The following is a 19,161-nucleotide window of genomic DNA, read 5'->3' as shown; positions in this document are numbered from 1 at the left end:
GCCACTGATTATGTTACCTAGCCAGGTAATGAAACGTCTGGATATCAAACCTACACCTCAGCGAGCAAACCTACACCCTAAACCTCAACCTGAGCTACAAACCTTCACAAAACTTGCATTTACAAGGATGTTGCCTGGTCTGGAAGGAAGATCTTATGAGGAAAGGCTGAGAGACTTGGGTCTGTTCTCATTGGAAAGAAGAAGGCTAGGAGGGGATTTGATAGAGACATGCAAGATGATCAGAGGATTAGACAGGGTAGACAGTGAAAGTCTTTTCTAGGATGATGATGTCAGCTTGTACGAGGGGGCATAACTGCAAATTGAGGGGTGATAAATTTAAGACAGATGTCAGAGGCAGGTTCTTTACCCAGAGAGTGGTAAGGGTGTGGAATGCCCTACCTGCCAATGTAGTTAACTCAGACACATTAGAGAGATTTAAACAATCCTTGGATAAGCACATAGATGATGATGGGATAGTGCAGGGGGGATCGAGCTGAGAATAGTTCACAAGTTGGCGCAACATCGAGGGCCGAAGGGCCTGTTCTGCGCTGTATTGTTCTATGCTCTATGACTTGTGGCAGACCGTCAAAGACCCGCCCCCAGCCACTGCCGACTCTGCCACTGCCTCCACAACCAAGCTCCCTCCAGAACATAAAGTAGAGAAAGAAAAACTACCTAAAGAACTGAAAGAAAGAAAGAAGAGGCCAGAGTGGACAAGTCTACTTTTTCAGGGGAAATGTGCAGGAGTCAATGCTGACGTTTCGAACACAGAATTATGATTCAAAGGGAGAAGATACTGCCAGACCCAGTGGATATTGTTATCCGATTAGTGCAATACATCCCAAGCCTTTTTCTTGTGCGATGCCATTTTCACATCTCAGATTTAGTCTGCTGCTGGGTGAAAATTAGCAGGACTCCAAGAGTTGTTGAGTGGGAGGGGAGGGGGCTTCAATTATTGAAGAGATAGATGGAGGACTTCAGGTACTGCAGCAAAGGTGTGAAAAGAGATTAACATGTCCCCACTTGCCTCAGCCTCCTCCCACCTCCTTCACATGACAATTGTTGTAAAAGCGTGCAGAATGAATATTCCCAAAGACTCTCACACGGCAAGAACTGAACCTCAATGAGCAGTTGATCAAGCACTGTCCGACAATAGAAAATATGCAAACATTTTGTGGGGACCACACAGCTGTTAGGGCTCAGCTAAGCTTCATGTCAGCCCTTGCTGCTTCAGAGATAAGTCCAAAATCTTGCCTTACAACCCACAGTTTGGGAAGTCCAGGATTAATGGCTGTCGCCAAACCATTGCAAAAAGACAACTGGAATAGAATATCATAACCTTCAATGATCCGCAACCTTAACTTTACCTACCCCCTTAAATGCATACCCTTAAATATCAAAATAATTAATTGATCCCTTCCTTGAGAAGGAGTGATACTGTGGCTCAGTCGTTAATACTGTTGCCCCACAGCACCAGAGACTCAGGTTTGATTCCACCCTTGGCTGATGTCTGTATAGAGTTTGCAAGTTCTCCCAGTGTCTGGTGGGTTTCCTCTGGGAGCTCTGGTTTCCTCCCACAGTTCAAAAATGTGCAGGTTAAGGTGGATTGGCCATACTGAAATTGTCCATAGTGTTTGGGGATGTGTCAGCTAGTTGGATTAGCCATGGAAAGCGTGGCGTTACGGGATATGGTACGGGATTGGGTCTTGGTGGGATGCTCTTTGAAGGGTTAGTGCAGACTTGATGGGCTGAATGTCCTCTTTCTGCACTGGGTTCTACAATTCTATGAGTGAATATGAATAGAGCATCCACATCTCTCGGGAATAGAGAATCGCAAAGATTCACAATACGTTTAAGTGAAGAAAGAGCTCATCTCAGTCATAAATTACAGTCCCCTAATCCTGAGATTGTAACCTACACACTGTGGATTCCTCAGCCTCTATCCAATCACTATCAACCTCTTAAGAATTTAATGTTTCAATATAATCACATTTCATTCTCCCCAATCTCCAAGAATATATTCATAGTCTACTCAATCTCTCATCACAGAACAATCTCATCTCAAGAACTAGTCTAAGGAACCTTTGTTGTATTTCCTCAAGATCAAGTTATGTCCTTTCTTATTGCAAGGGAAGAACCACACATAATACTCCAGATGGAGTCTTTCCAGAACAAACATCATCTGGGATTATAACAATACTATTTGCTTTCTGACTTGTGGTAGCTGTATACTAACTTTTTTCACTTATGTTTTTATTCATTTTGGGATGCGGCCATCACTTGCTAGCCAGCATTTATTGCCAGTCCCTAGTTGCCCTTGAGAAGGTGATGAAGAGCTATCCTCGAGAACCACTGCAGTCCATGTGCTGTCAGCAGACCCACAATGCTGTCAGCAGAGAATCCTAATATTTTGACCCAACACCACTGAAGGAATTGTGGTATTTTTCCCAAGTCAGGATGGGATCTTACTAGAGATGGTGCTCCCTTGCATCTTCTGTCCATGCACTTCTAGACGAAAGTAGTCATGTGGTTTGGAAGTTGCTGTCCAAGAATCTTTCATGAATTTCTGCAATGCACCCTGTAGGTGGTACACTGTCCTGTAACTGAGCATCGGTAGTGGAGGGAGTAAATGTTTGTGGATGTGGTGCCAATCAAGGGGGATCTTTGTCCTTAATGTTATGAAACTTCTTGAGTGTTCTTGGAGCTGGACTCATTCAAGCAATTAAGGAGTGTTCTATCACACTCCTGACCTGTACCTGGTGGACAGGCACTGGGGAGACAGGCAAGTTACCTGCTGCAGTACTCCTAGTCAGAAGTCACATGACACTAGGTTATTGTCCAACAAGTTTATTTAAAATCGCAAGCTTTCGGAGCACTGCTCCTTCATTAGGTGAAGTACAAAGGACATGGCGTGGTTTCTCTGCTCCAGGGAATTACTGGACAAAGGGTACTCTATCAATTATATCCTATGTCTGTCTTCTGAGGCGGTTGTTCTGATTTTTCACTGTGGCCTGTCAAATGAATTGAGTGTCATATCCCATTCTCATGAGGGCACCTTTCAGTATTAGTAAGTATCGGTTGTGTCCCTCTTTGTCTGAGCAGATCCTGTGTATACGCAGGGCTTGTTCATAGGGTTTGGCTTCCTTAACCTGTTTAGGGTGGAAACTAGAGAAGTGAAGCATCATGAGGTTATCCAAGAGCTTGTGGTAGATTGAGGTACTGAGGTGTCTTTCTGGATGGAGATGTGTGTCCAAGAATGAGACTGACTCTGAAGAGTATTCCATGCTAAGTCTGATGGTGGGATGAAACTTGTTGATAGCCTCACTTCATCACTTCAGTGATACTTTGCTGTGAATTCAAAAGGAAGAAGATGCCATCGATACATCTGGTATACAGTGTTAGTTGGAGGTCCTGTGGGGTGAGGAGGTCTTACTTAAACTTGTGCATGAAAATGTTACTGTATTGGGGTGCATGGTGCTTTGTGCGTATGGATGAAGAACTGGTTGTCAAAAATGAAGATGTTGTGATCAAGGATGAAGCGGATGAGTTGTAGGATGGGATCTGAAAATTGGCAGTCGGTGTTGAGTACTGAGACTGTTGCAGTGATGCTGGTATAGAGTGCCGAAAAATCTATTGTGATGAGGAATGTTGCTGGTTCAACTAGTCCATGGGTGCTGAGTTTGTGTAAGAAGTCTATAGTATTGCGACATAAACTGGGCATTCCTTGTACAATGGGTTTCAAGATACCCTCAAATGCAGCCAAAGAGGTTCTCACACAACCGGAACTCTATCAACAAACACATCGAGTTAGACCCCATCTACCATCCCCTGAAAAAAGGAACAGAAAGTAACTTCACCACAGGAAATGACATCACCAACCCAAAGAAACCCAAACATATAAATAGAAGGCAAGAATTTTCAGCATTGCTTTGCATGAGGTCCACTGAAGATGTTACCTAGTAAGGTAATGAAACATCTGGAAATGAACCTTTCAGCTCAGCGAGCAAACTTACATCCAAAACCTCAACCTGAGCTACAAATCATCTCAAACATCAGAGGTTCCTGTTGCCTGACATGATGGGACATCCGAGTCTGTTGGCATTGTGTATCTTCAGAAGGCAAGGGAAGTCTGCTATGCGAGACATACACAGGATAAGAGGGCATAGGATAGTCTGAAGGTCTAGATTGAAGGTCTTGATCAGTCTGTTGAGTTGATAGCGGTGTTCTTTGGTCAGATCGGCAGGTAACATTGTCTGTAGTGTTTCTGGTTGTTTAGTTGTCGGTACGCTTCTGTTCTGTATTCTGTATGATGATGGTTTTCCCTTTGCTGATTTGATGATGTGGTGGTTGATCTGGAGAGCCTGGATGACATTGTGCTTGGGTTCTGCACTAATTTTGTGAGTGCAGCTGATTAATTGAACGTTAACACATCTTCTGATGGCTTGAGCCTAGAACAGCAGCCCCCTGAAGGGTAAAACTCAACGAGGTCAGGTCAGGTCAGGTCAGGTCCACGCCCCCCCCTACGACCCACCCTCCCATCCTGGCACTTTCCCCTGCCACCGCAGGAACTGTAAAACCTGTGCCCACACCTCCTCCCTCACCTCCATCCAAGGCCATAAAGGAGCCTTCCACATCCATCAAACTTTTACCTGCACATCCACTAATATCATCTACTGTATCCGTTGCTCCCGATGCGGTCTCCTCTACATTGGAGAGACTGCGCGCCTCCTAGCAGAGCGCTTTAGGGAACATCTCCGAGACACCCACACCAATCAACCAAACCGCCCCGTGCGCCAACATTTCAACTCCCCCTCCCACGCTGCCGAGGATATGGAGGTGCTGGGCCTCCTCCACCGCCGCTCCCTCACCACCAGACGCCTGGAGGAAGAACGCCTCATCTTCCGCCTCGGAACACTTCAACCCCAGGGCATCAATGTCGACTTCAACAATTTCCCTCTAGCTTATCTCTCCACGCTTCAGGCTCTCTGCCTTTATTCCTGATGAAGGGCTTTTGCCCGAAAAGTCGATTTTGCCTGTCCTCGGATGCTGCCTGAATTGCTGTGCTCTTCCAGCACCACTGATCCAGAGCCCCCTGAAGGGGTCCAATTCGACTGTTTCTTCTTTGGTCACTGCACTCTGGATCTCTCTGTCAGCTGCTCTGGTTCACTAGTTGTCTCATTGGGCTCACTGCTGACATCTTGGGATTTGTGAAAGAATTCCCACAGCCTCATTCACCTGATGAATTCCTCTGTGTCTGCCACAAGACCAATGGGATCCATTTTGGTATTTGTGAGAAAGCGAAGTGAACTTTTATTTTGTCTGGTTGAAGGGTGTGGTCAGACAGGTTGATGATGTGGTACTGGGGATGCTTGGTTGCTGCTTGTGGTGATGCCCAGGTTCTCAGGTTTCCCATTCTTGGTGTGCATATAGGTGGCATAGTTCCACTGCCTTGTCTGCTAGGCAGTGTCTTGCAGCTGGTCCTGAGTGCAAGCTGAGAAAATGACCTCTATCTTAGTTTCAAAGTTGCGGCATTCATCTGAAAAAGGAGCAGCACTCCGAAAGCTTGTGGTTTTATATAAACCTGTTGGTCTATAACATGGTGTCATGTGACTTCTGACTTTGTCCACCACAGTCCAACACTGGCACCTCCATATCATGCAGCATTCCTAACCTTTTGTAGTCACTATATTTTTATATAGTGAGTCCAGTTGCGTTTTAATCAATGATAATCCTTAGGATGTTAATAACTGGGAGGTGGGGATGGGTTCAGTGATGATGATACCATTGAATGTGAAGGGTGATGATTAAATTGTCTCTTATTGGAGATGGCCATTACCTGGCATTTGTGTGGCACAAGTGTTAAATGGCCTGGATATGGTCCAGGTCTTGCTGCATTTGGACTTAGTGCAATGTTCAACACCATTTGTGTCTCCTCAGAAACTGAAGCAGACTATCAGCAGCAAACATCCCCACTTCTGACCTTCTAACGGAGGGCAGGTAATTGATGAAGCAGCTGAAGATGGTTGGGCCTCAGACTCTACCCAGAGGAACTCCTTCAAAGATGTTCTGAAGCTGAGATGACTGACCAAAACAACTACAACCATCCATGTGCCAGGTATGACATCAACCCGCAGAGAGTTTGCTGGAAAAGCTCAGCAGGTCTGCAGCATCTGCGGAAAGAAATCAGAGTTAATGTTTCATGGCGAGTGACCCTTCCTCAGAACTGTTACATTAACTCTGATTTCTCTCTACAGATGTTGCCAGATTTGCTGAGCTTCTCCAGCAATTTCTGTTTTTGTTTCTGATTGACAGCATCCGCGGTTCTTTTGGTTTATGTTTAGCAGAGGGTTTGCCCCCGATTCCAATGATTCCTGCTTTGCTGAGGCTTCTTGATGTCACACTCAAGGACCTTGATGTCAAGGGTTCTCACTCTCATCTCCCCTGTAGAATTCAGGTGTTTTGTCCATGTTTGAACCAAAGCTGTAATGAGGTCAGGAGCTGAGTGTCCCTGGCAAAATCCAAACTGGGCATCACTGAGCAGTTATTACTGAGTAGGTGATCCTTGATAGCACTGTTGATGGCACTTTCCATCACTTTACTGATGACCAAGAGTAGACAGATGGAGTGGTAACTGACTGGATTGGATTTGTCCTGAATTTTGTGTATAAGACATAATAAACATTGCCAGACAGAAGCCAGTATTATGGCTATACGGAACAGTTGGGCCATGCGTGTAGCAAGTCCTGGAGCAGGTCTTCAGTACTATTGCTAGAATGTTGTCAGGGTCCACAGCCTTTGCTGTATCCAGTGTCTTCAATCATTTCTTGATATCATGTGAAATAAATCAAAGTGGCTGAGGACTGGCATCTGTGACACTGGGAACCTTTGGCGGAGGCAGAGATGTGCAAAGACATCCTGGTCCCTCTGAACACAGCATTTCCTAGTCACTCCCATTTAAAAACATTCAGCCCTTATTTTTCTGCTCAAAATGAAAAACTTACACTTTGCCATATTGTACACCATCTGTTAGGTTTCTGCCCAGTTACCCGATATCGACATTGATTTCCAATAGCCCTTTGCTTCTGTTCTACAATTGCTTTATAGATTCTCAATGTTGCTTCTGGGCCCCAAATGTCTGTTTGAACTCCTTCCAAAAGTGGTGCAGTCCAGAATCACATCAAGAAAAAAATCCTCTTTCAAAAAGATCCAACTTGTATTCCACTTACCCACAGAGTCACAAAGTATCTGGATTACTTAAACTAATTAACTTGTAGCTTCAGCACAAAAACTGACTTGTAAAGTACACAGACAGCAAGATCTCACTTGCTAACCCCTGGCTTTTGAACCTCTCTCTAATCTGGAACCGAAATGAATGATTTAAATTTCAAATGAAAGGGAAATCATTCTCAGGCTTGCTTGTCTTCCGTTCCCAGCTGCAGTTGGGTCCACCTGCAGTTTGAAGGCTTTCACCCTTCCAACCCTGACCTTCAAAGAACACATGGAAGGACAATAGATGTATACGTACCCCGTTCAGCCCAGCAACTTCTGAACTTAAGTTACCTTATCGAAAAAAATTGATCCCTAAACTAAAATTACATTTATAATGCACAAGTCATCAAATTACATTTTCATAACAAATCCCTACACACTTCACTTCGGCTCTGATGAAGAGTCATCTAGAATCAAAACTTTAGCTTGGTCTCTCTATGAATGCTGTCTGACCCACTGTAATCTCCTGCATTTGTTGTTTTCACCACCCTAAAATAATTTTCTTACAATACAATTAATTTTATTAATGGTTTAAAAGTTAAGCTATCCTAAACAGAGCAGCCTTGAAAATCCCAAGAAGCAACAATGCTTGTTTGTGCTGTCACCCATTTTCAGTGTCACAGCTAAGAAGATCTACCCCATATAAGAAATTTGAGAACAGGGTATTTGCCACACTATCTGTCCTGACAATATCCCTCAGATCTTTCTCTTAAAAAAAAATGGACTACCAATTATAAAAAAATATTTTCTGTAAAACTAAAAACAGGATTTAATGGGAATACTTCTTTACAACTACAACTGGATAAATGCAGGGACACAACATTTAAAAGTCTCTACAAACCCAAGATATTTTCAATTTGTGTGGGTTTAAAATAAACTGAAGGTAGTGTCCCATCTTACTCTCACTGCAGTCCAACAATAATGCACTCATATTCTGTATGTTATTGTGAAATTAAGTTTGAAATCCAATGTTACTTAACTTCTAGTTTCTACACAAGGTTTAGAATGGATGGACAGAAGTTCCTGAATTACCGAAATAAAACACACCCTCTATCTGCACAGATCCATTGCCGGAGAAGGAAAGGGAGTGAATGAAGTTGGAAGGAAGGGAAACAAAAGGAAGACAAAAAAAATAGAAAATAAAAATGAAGATAGTACACCCTTCTCACTCCACTGTGATACTCACTAATAGCATTTTACAACACACAATATAAATTCCAGCTTGGTTCAACATATAAACTAGGATAAAAAGTTGACCACTCAACCCATTGAGCCTGTTCTGACATTCAGTAGGTTCATGACTGATTTGGTTGCTGATCATATTTCCAACTTTCGGATAGCTTTTTGTCAAGAATACGTCTTGTGATTGTAACTTGGTCAAGAAGTTCTGGGCTCAAGTCCCACCTATCCTGGAGATAACACGTCTGAACAGGTTGACTAAAGTAATGATACCTACCACTGTCTTAAAAATATTCAGCACCCCATCCACAAAGATCCAGTCCTTCCAGCACTAATGCACATGTACAAAAAGCACTGCAGAAATTCATCACAGCACCGCCCAAACCTATGATCACTTCCATCTAGAAGCACAAGGGGAGGAGGTAAATGAGAACACCACCTGCATGTTACCTACCAAGCCACTCACCTTCCTAACTTGGAAATATGTTACCATTCCAACGTGCCACTGGTCAAAATCATGCAACTCCCTCACTAACAGCATTGTGGGTCTACCTACAGCATGCAGACTGCAATGGTTAAAATAGTTAGCTCACCACCACTTCTCTGGAGCAACTAGGTATAGGCAAAAATCTGGGCCCAGCCAGTGAAGCCCATAAACCCCAAATAAGAAAAAAAATCCAGCATCCACTTACAAAACATAATTCCAAATTAAAACATTGGCTGCTAGTTTTGAGGCTGGTCAATAAATGATGCTCAGCTTGTCCAATTATTATGCAGCTGCAAAGAGCAAAGCAAATAGAAATGTTTGGAAAACAAGATAAGTCATTATTAAACGATACAATATTTTCATTAAACCATTTGATGTACTGCATTCAGCGTTGGAGAATGAGAGTTTATCAAAGAAGGCCTAACGAAATTACAGAACAGAATACGATTCCTAGTTTCGAGTTGAGTTATTTGGAAACACTGGAGTAACTTGGGACTTTTCAGCTAACCCATACAAAGCTATTGGGAGAGATGACAGGAGATCAAGGCAGAACAAACAAGACGGCAGATTGCTAATGTTGATCTTGCTTTGAGCACCTCCTGTACAGTCTTAACCTTGTATGCCTCACTCTGACTAAGCTTGCTACGATCTGTATATCCTTGTTTGCTATGACCTGCTTGTACTGTTTGCAAAACAAAGCTTTTCACTGTGCTTAGATACATGTGACAACAATAAATCAAATCAAATCTTAAGGTCAAAAAGAAAAAATCAACTCTTTAACTCAAATTAAAGTACAATAGAATAAGCAGCACAATTTGGAACCAGATCAAATAAAACAGTGATGTGAAACGCCCTGACAGAACAAAGAGTCATAGAGTCACACAGTCATAGCGATGTACAGCACAGAAGCAGACCCTTCAGTCCAACTCGTCCATGCTCACCAGATATCTTAACCTAACTTGGTCCTATTTGCCAGCTCTTGGCCCATATTCCTCTAAACCCTTCCTATTCATATACCCATCCAGATGCATTTTAAATGCTGTAATTGTACCAGCATCCACCACATCCTCTGGCAACTCATTCCACACATGCACCACCCTTGTGGGAAAACGTTGCCCCTGAGGTCCCTTTTAAACCTTTCCCCTCTCACCCTAAACTTATGCCCTCTAGTTCTGGACTCCCCCACCCCAGGGAAAAGTCCTTGTTTATTTACCCTTTCAATGCCTCTCATGATTTTATAAACCTCTATAAGTTTACCCCTCAGCCTCTGACGCTCCAAGGAAAACAGTTCCAGCCTATTCAGCCTCTCCCTATAGCTCAAACCCTCCAACCCTGGCAACACCTTTGTAGAATCTTATGAATCCTTTCAAGTTTCACAACAAACATCTGATAGGCAGGAGACCAGAATTGCATGCAATATTCCAAAAGTCCTGTACAGCTATAACATGACCTCCCAACTCCTCTACTCAATGCTCTGACCAATAAAGGAAAGCATACCAAACACCTTCTTCAATATCCATAAGACCATAAGACCATAAGACATAGGAGTGGAAGTAAGGCCATTCGGCCCATCGAGTCCACTCCGCCATTCAATCATGGCTGATGCGCATTTCAGCTCCACTTACCAGCGTTCTTCCCGTAGCCCTTAATTCCTCTAGACAACAAGAATCTATCAATCTCGGCCTTGAAGACGTTTAGCGTCCCGGCTTCCACTGCATTCCGTGGCAATGAATTCCACAGGCCCACCACTCTCTGGCTGAAGAAATGTCTCCGCATTTCTGTTCTGAAATGACCCCCTCTAATCCTATCTACCTGCAACTCTACTTACAAGGAACGATGAACCTACACTGATTAACACTTGAAAACAGATCTATGGGTCTGTCATGAAGGCTGAAAAAAAAGTCAGCTGATAGGATTGAGATGTGTAGCTTCTTTTTTAAAAATGATTTAGCAAGGCGAGTTGAACAGCTTACCACATTCCTATCTACTTAGTCTTCCAAACTTCCTGTATGAATTGTTTCCTTAATTTGAAAGCAAGAAGGATTTTGCAACAGAGGTTCCAAGTCACAAGGTTTTAAAGGAAGAAATGAAATTATAGGAGACAACTTCAAGAAATTGACTTTTAACTTTGAAAAAACTTTGTCAAATGCTTGATCCCACTGTGATTAATTATGTATGACCTTTTGACAAAGTGCCATATAATTAGCTGCAAAGGAACTCTGTTTCTTACAAAGGACAGCATTGGCTCATCTAAGATAGTAGGTCTTTTATTAATTCTGTTTTGGTCAGGGTGTGGGTGTGAAGGTGGCACCGTGACATTCCTAGACTATTCTCTAATGAACACTGATTGGAGACGTGTAAATATTTTCTAATCAACCTGTTCAAAGATGTTGTTACACACCTCGGAAGATGGGATTTGAACTCTGGCCTCCTGGCTCAGAGACAGGGATACTACTATTGCATCATAGGAATCCTCAGGGTGAATCATAGAGACCTACAGCACAGAAACACTTCTGGTCCAACCCGTCCCTGTCAGCCAGATATCCTAAATTAATCTAGACCTATTTGCCAGCACTTGGCACATATCCCTCTAAACCCTTCCTATTCATATTCCCATCGAGATGCCTTTTAATTGTTGGAATTGTACTCGCCTCCACCACTTTTTCTGGCAGCTCATTCCATAAATGCACCACCCTCTGTGTGGAAACATTGCCCCTTAGGTCCATTTTAAATCTTTCCCCTCTCACCTTTAACTTATGCCGTCTAGTTTTAGACTCCCCTACCCTGGGAAATAGACTTTGACGATTCACCTATACATGCCCCCTATGATTTTATAAACCTTTATACGGTCACCCCTCAGCCTCCGATGCTCCAGGGAAAATAGCCCTAGCCTACTCAGCCTCTCCGGAAAGAAATTGAGGACTGCACATGCTGGAGATCAGAGTCAAAAATTGTGGTGCGGGTAAAGCACAGCCGGTCAGGCAGCATCCGAGGAACAGGAGATTCGATGTTTTGAACATGAGCTCTTCAAACATCGACTTGCCTGCTCCTTGGATGCTGCCTGACTGGCTGTGTTTTTCCAGCACCACACTTAATGACTATTCAGCCTCTCCCTGTAGCTCAAATCTTCCAACCCTGGCACATGCTTGTAAATCTTTTCTGAATCCTATCATGTGGGAACTATTTGGGAATCAACATAAATCAGTTGTGTGCCGGAACACTCAGGGATCACCTGCAGGAACAAAAAGATGATCAATTTACCACAGGTGTTAGACATGTGGATTAGAGGGTATGGGAAGGAGGAACAAATAGATGGAAATGAATGTCTAGCTGATGCTAAACAGAAATGTTGATACTTGTTTATAATAATAATTTGAGTAAAATCACTGCAAAAGATTAGCAAGCTTTGAATGTAACCAGAGTTGTGCTGTGTATTTTGTGACTTTTTTGTGTATCTTTATGATTGAGATCAACCTTGTCCACTATTCCAGGCTGAAGTTGTGAAATTTGACACGAGTAGGCCCATTTAATGAAGTTTTCATTAAAAAAAACTTATTTTAAAAAACCTGAATATTGTTTTTAAACTGTTCAAGACTGTTTCTTTAAGTCATTGTCAGAAGTTGTAAATTAAGTTACAAGCAGTGGACAGAACACATTAAAATATTTTGTGATAAACCAATTTTCAGCTATAGAATTGAGAGTACAACCTTTCATTTGTAAAGTAGACAAAGTAACAACTTCCACCATAAAATGAAACAACTGCAAATGCTGCAGGTTCGAAACAAAAACAGAACTTGCTGGTGAAACTCAGCAGGTCTGGCAGCATCTGTGGGAAGAATGCAGAATTAATGGTTCGAGTCCAGTGGCTTTCCCTCAGAACATGCTGAGTTTCACCAGCAATTTCTGTTTTTGTTACAACTTCTATTCTGCAGCTTCGAGGATTTTATGCTTGTGATTATGCAAAGTATTCTTTGTAGAAACTTGACCTGCAATTGCATCAGTGTCATTTCAACTGTATTTTATACAGAGAGAGGCAATTCCACTCCAGGGGTGGTTTGCAAAGCAAACACATGAAAAACTAATAAGCCGTTACAAACCAGCTAAGGCAGGTCTATGATAACAGTTCAAGATATATTCTTATTACCTGGAAACTTTGGATCTAAAATGGAGAGAACCATTATCTTTCGGCTTGATTTGTATTTTGACATTGTGTACGTTAAGACATATACTCAAAAAATGAAAGTATGAGCAGGAGTTGCCTGTAAATGTGTTTAAATTCATTTAAAGTTATGCTTTTAAAAACCCCTCAAGGTGAATTGTTCAGTGTTTTAGAAAAAGAAATATTACGGTAAAATAAATTGAGTCTATTGTCTAGCATTGAGGTGTCCTATAGCAGAGGGAAATGGAAACAGAAACCAGTTATTTCTCAAAGATAGAACCATCCAGAAGGACAGGGAGTGTGCTGGTTTATTTCATATAAAAGCAGGTCATTCAGGGAGAAGAGTAGCAGGAGAAATGCAGGCCCAGATGCTTACAATATCAGTAAGGGAAAAGCTCCAGAGACAAACAGTGTGGAAGATGCATTTAAGGATGCATGTTAAGAAGTAGGTGAACTGTGTTGTCAATTTAAGGATCTTGTGAATATATATTAATTAAAGAACACCACATCAAGTGAATTCAGACATTATCCAGAAAGAATCCAAGTACAGCCACACTACAGAATGAGAAACTTTAAAGTGAAAATAAGATGACCCTTCATAGAGGTTTGAGTACCTTAAGAGTGTTGCTGAAAGCAAGGTCAAATCTTTATTTCTGATATGCATAATAAGATGGTTTCACATAGTTTTATAAAATGGATAATAGTTTGTGATATTTCACTTGTAAGTAATAAACTTTGATACTCTTTTGTAAAAATACTTTTGGAGCCTCTTTAGAAGGATAGGGGGGGGGGGGGGGGGGGGGATCTGATTGAAACTCACAGAATACTGAAAACCCTGGATAAAATGGGCGTGGAGAAGATGTTTCCACTAGTAGAAGAGACCAGGACCTGAAGGCACAGCCTCAGAGTGAAGGGATGGCCCTTTCAAACTGAGATGAGGAGCAATTTCTTCAGACAGAGGGTAGTTAATCTATGGAATTCATTGCCACAGAGGGCTGTGAAGACCAAATCACTGTGTATGTAAGACAGAGCTGTATAGGTTAGTAAATGGATCAAGGGTTATAAGGAGAAGGCGGGAAGTTAGAGATTGAGAAACATATCAGCCATGATTGAATGCCAGAGCAGACTCAATGGGCTGAGTGGCCTTATTCTGCTCCTATCTCTTATACATTCAGTGCCTGACTACTGCAGTGACCAAACTTCAAAAATAAACCTTATGGGTTATCAAGCCAGATTTCATTCTGGAATCCAACTTATCCAGTATTACCATCAGTTGGGATCAGAACCGTTCTCTCATTCTGACTAGTATGACAGTAATTTGAGATTATATCTTGATGCGTGTACAAAAAAAAACTTAACATCCCCTCAGCACATAATCCCACTTTACTTTGGTGTGAATGCAGACAATAGAAAATATAAAGTCATGGAAGCAAGATACTTCTTAAAATCATGAGAGATTTTCAGACATATTTTTGTCCCATGTTTTAATTCGAGGTTCTGAAACTGGGTGCCAGGGCTCCAGCTGTGGCTGTGAACTGACATTTTGCAGTCAGGAGCTTAGAGACAGCAATGGCTGCCTTGGAATTTTGACCAAGCTACACAGCTGCAGTTCTATTGGAACAGGTACCTGCTTTTACAGCTCCCTTCTGTCTCCAAACTGATCCTCCCCATCTCATTCGCTACTCTGCCCATCTTCCCTCCACTCTGTGTACCACCCCAACCCATCAGTCTCTGCCTCATCCCATCTCCACTCTTAGATCTACCCCATATCACATCTCTGCCTTCTACAATACCGCACTTAACTCCCCTCTCTGCCCACCCCAGCTCTCTGGAGGGGTTGAAACAACTTTCAAGCTTCACCACACTGTCACAATGAGAAAAAGTTTGAAAAGCACCAGTTGAAATACTGGTAGGCTTTCCCAATCAACATTTTGAGAGTTGAAAATACAATTTTCACAGCATACTTGTTCAATGTTATATACTTAAAATGGCAGGTCAGTCGATACAGTTTCTAAAGGTTACTCTGGTAAAATTGCTCATCATAAATTTCAGTTGTTTCTTATGGTTAAAAAAAAACAGAACCAGAAACCATGTACAAGAACTCTGGGGAAAAAACCCCACCAAAAATCCTGTCAGTACTGTTCTACAGTCTGATTTAAAAGATGTCATGCTCTGAAAGCTGCTGTTGGCAAATAACACTAAATGCAGAAATGATCTAGATAAAAAAAAGTGAAGAAATTAAACATATATGTGGCTCAGTCAAGAAGGTTCCTTCTTCACTTATTTTCTCCTGGTACCCTACCTACTTGCAGAAAGCATCTGAAGACTTTTAATATCTTACACATTCAAAACTCTCACAGATCAATCTTAAAAGTTTACTTGCAAATTAGTTTACTATTTTGCACATAATAGCAAGATTACTATGTCTAGTTTTAGTGACTTTACTTCCTACAAATCAAGTGACCAGAGGTTTAAATCCAACTTCAGGAAGAGGCTACAAAAGGCCTTGGTGGGGCAAGGCTGTGTGCATTGGTGTCAGTCCCTAACCGAGATGAATGGGAGATTCTGAGGCAGGAAGAACTGCTAGCTAGAAAACCACCCAGTAAAATCTGAAAGAATATGATCATATGAAGGTGACCCCACATAACAGGGAGAAAATACAGAGAAAGGAAGGGTTATTGTTAAGAAGAAAACTTTTGGTCAATAACCATTGCATCTATGTATCAGCTATACACTTTCAAAATAAAATTTAACTTAAAATATAATTGCATATGAAATTCAATAGTTGGCTTATGGCATAACTGCTTTAAACATCTCCTGCATCTATAAGGATCAAGTCAGGCACGTGGTCAAACATTTACATCCTGTGACAACACTCGTGAAACTAAATATCACCCAAAAGACAGCTATTCACTTGACCTACCAATGACTATTGAATCTAATACTCACCCCTACACCACTTGTCCAATGTGGCTGCAAATATATATTTGTCACAGGATGTAATGTGGTGACTCAACAAGGTTATTCCAGCAGTGCCCTCCCCTGTGACTACTTATCATCAAGAACAGCAGCAGGAATGCTGAAGGTGATAGTGTCCCTGTAAGAGACACTTTTCAGATGTCGATATTGCTACTTCCTCATCTCTGTATGTAACTATTTTGGGAGCATCAGAGACTTCAGTAGTGAAGTGGATGAAATGGATCACTGCCACCTTCTATTTCTATCTTACTTTAGGTGTTGCTTTGTCACATCACCAGCATTCCAAGAATAAATTTTTAAAAAGTGAAATTGAATGATTTACATAAAAAACCCAATCATGACTTAGATATCAGAAAATGTAGATGTGTGGCCTATCTGCTTTAAGATAACAAAGAGGAGGAATATGGTGCAGAACACAAAACTTCCCATTCATTAAACAGTGATGGCACTTACAATAGTAGTGTTTCCCAAGTATTACACAAGAGTATATCTTAGATTTGGGCTACCATCTGGGATCCATAAACTTCTAATTCATAGACATTAGTGGTGAGTGATGGGTGTCTGCTGGTGGCATAGGTCCACAGATTTTTGATAATATTGTTTAGAGTAGAGGACAGCAGAATGCCAATCCAGGGTCACCTAACTCAGGAAATAAGCACTACCAGTTTTGAGAGCATCAGTGCCCAGTTTGTAGAGATTTGCATTCCCCCACCACCCCCCAAACTGCTGATGACCTCATCTGCATGTTTTATTTTCGTCTGATCAAGAATCTATACAAATTTTCTCAGTTTTTGAGTGCAGTTCCCCTAAACAAACAAAGCTGTTTCAGCCCACCCCACTAGAGGTGCAATGTTAAAATGGGCAGAAGATATACTTGATTCAGTAGACTGAGAAGACATGACAAAAAAAAAGTCGATAACACAACCATTTTTTAAACTTTAAAAGACATAACTTTAATTGATGCATATGAAGAGGCTCGGACATTCCCATTCCTAGGTATACCACTTATCTTCAAACAGAAAGTCCTCACCATTTTAACAGTTAAGAAGAGGGGATTCAAAAGTGGGAATAGACTGAAATAAATGGGTAGCTGAAACATCCCCTTCAGTCCTTCAATGATTTTCGACTGCATTAAAGGGTCGCTATCCCCTTTAAAATATTAAGCAAACCTGGTTGTATTTACAAACAAACATTGGCAGCAAGGTCACATCAAAGTACGTGGATAATGAAAATGGGACACAACATCGACGAACCCCATCACAAAAGATTTGCCAAGCATTGTCAATGAAGGTTAAAGAAAGATCGCAGCACCAGATATACAATTCTGCCCAAAGCTAACTACCTGGGCTGGTCGAACACGTTTACAACCCAGAGTTTAACAACATTACCAAAAATTTTCGAAGAGCTGACTTGCTCTTTTGAAAGAAAAAAAATACTTCCATCTTTAGCTTGTTATGCTCCAAACACAGAGCAACATTAAAGCTCCTGCTGACATCTCTCCGAAAGCATGCAGCAAACGTGCAATTAAATCTGAATGAGAGGGGAGCACAGATACACAGAGAGCCAGCTCCAGTCAGCTGGCACATCAGCTGGAGTTGTCTTCCTGCTTTCTGCAAAAGGAAGTCAATTAATCCAGTATTTCAAAAATAAAAAAAAATACACATAAGCAACCTCACCTTGCACTGCCATTATATCAGCGGATCTTTAATCCCAGCAGTATCCATTTAGTGTCCCTACAGTTATGGTCCAAAGCTAAAGAACTCTCCCACATTCAGGATTCTCCACAGCTTCTGTCGCTCCGCTCCGATCTGCACTGGGCAGCACGGCGCATGTGCCTCTGGAACCTGGGATTTGTAGTCTCCCTCCAGCACTTCCCTGTCACTGGCTGAAGCGGAAGGGAGCAGCAGTGAGCGCATCGCACTCCACACAATGCGAACAGCGAGACCAGCAATGCAAAAGCCCCGCGGAGTGGCAAAGTCCTCCCACGGCAATGCTCTAACGCTGATTAGGATCTTATGGAGATGAACTCTAATTCCCAATGTGCTTTGAAATGTAGCAGGTTGCTAAGGCTAAAGGGTGGCACAGCAAGGCTGTAATGTCATTGAGAATTCAAGCAATCGTGTAGTCATCTTAAACATTTTCTATTGCCAGCAATGACGTGACCGATTTATAGAGAGCGGCAGATAAAAGAGCATTTATTAAAAAATTTAAAGTGAATCGAATCATTTTGAAGCAAAAAAACACGAACTCCTTGATCAGGGTCGAATTCTTCACAATCATCCCTTACTTACTAAATTTTAATTTTATTTAATTCTGAATTTATTTTAGACTAAATTTCTTGGCATTTGAAGTGCTTGCATTTTTAACCACGGAGATGGAAATGAGTCTCGTAAATTACGTAATTTATTTCATGGTAATGTCATTTGAAAGCCATGTGATTTAAACACAAATTCCTTCCTTGTATGTAAAGTTTTCACTGACATTCTGTTGAAAACTGTATTCTCTTGAACTTTAATTAGCACAACCCCATACGAGACCCTATAATCGTAAAATGATCTTTAATCAGGTTTTGAGCTTACTGCTCAGCAATAGCCTGCTCACATGCCCAGGATGGGTTCTGCCAGTGCCACTCAGCTCCTGACCCTCATAACAGCCTTGGTTCAAACACCAACAAAAGAGCTGAATTCCAGAGGTGAGTTGGTATTGAGAGGCCTTGACATCGAGGCTGCATTCAACCCAGTGTGACATCAAGGAACCCCAGTAAAGCTGGAATCAATGGGTATCTGGGGCAGACTCTCCATTGGTTAGAGTTTGTGGTGGCATGGTGACTCAGTGGTTAGCACTGCTGCCTCACAGCGCCAGGGACCCAGGTTCAATTCCCGCCTTGGGCAACTGTTTGTGTGGAGTTTGCATGGGTTGACCTCCGGGTGCTCTGGTTTCCTCCCACAGTTCAAAGATGTGCAGGTTAGGTGACCAAAAAATATAGGAACAGAATTAGACCATTTAGCCCACCCAGTGTACTCTGCCATTCGATCTTGGTTAATATGTTTCCCAAACCAATTCTCCTGTCTCCTCCCTGTAACCCTTG

The 19,161-nt window shown here is 42.0% G+C and overlaps 1 protein-coding gene across 2 annotated transcripts in view; it reads right to left on the bottom strand.

Annotated features, from left to right (window-relative positions):
* Positions 1-17,930, bottom strand: part of samd12 (sterile alpha motif domain containing 12) — a 122,941-nt gene extending 105,011 nt beyond the window's left edge. Inside the window, exon 1 of one of the 2 annotated variants that reach the window (XM_043688986.1) lies at positions 17,750-17,930. Coding sequence is in view for 1 of the 2 variants with exons in the window: in XM_043688987.1 (XP_043544922.1) it covers positions 17,750-17,762 (13 nt within the window). In the remaining variant the exon portion in view is untranslated. The remainder of the gene's footprint in view (positions 1-17,749) is intronic. The other variant, XM_043688987.1, reaches the window with a different exon arrangement.
* Positions 17,931-19,161: the final 1,231 nt, after the last annotated feature.

This window comes from Chiloscyllium plagiosum, chromosome 4 (assembly GCF_004010195.1).
Source record: "Chiloscyllium plagiosum isolate BGI_BamShark_2017 chromosome 4, ASM401019v2, whole genome shotgun sequence".
Taxonomy (NCBI): Eukaryota; Metazoa; Chordata; class Chondrichthyes; order Orectolobiformes; family Hemiscylliidae; genus Chiloscyllium; species Chiloscyllium plagiosum.
The sequence above is the reverse complement of the archived record's forward strand: the minus strand, read 5'-3'. Positions and strand labels throughout refer to the sequence as shown.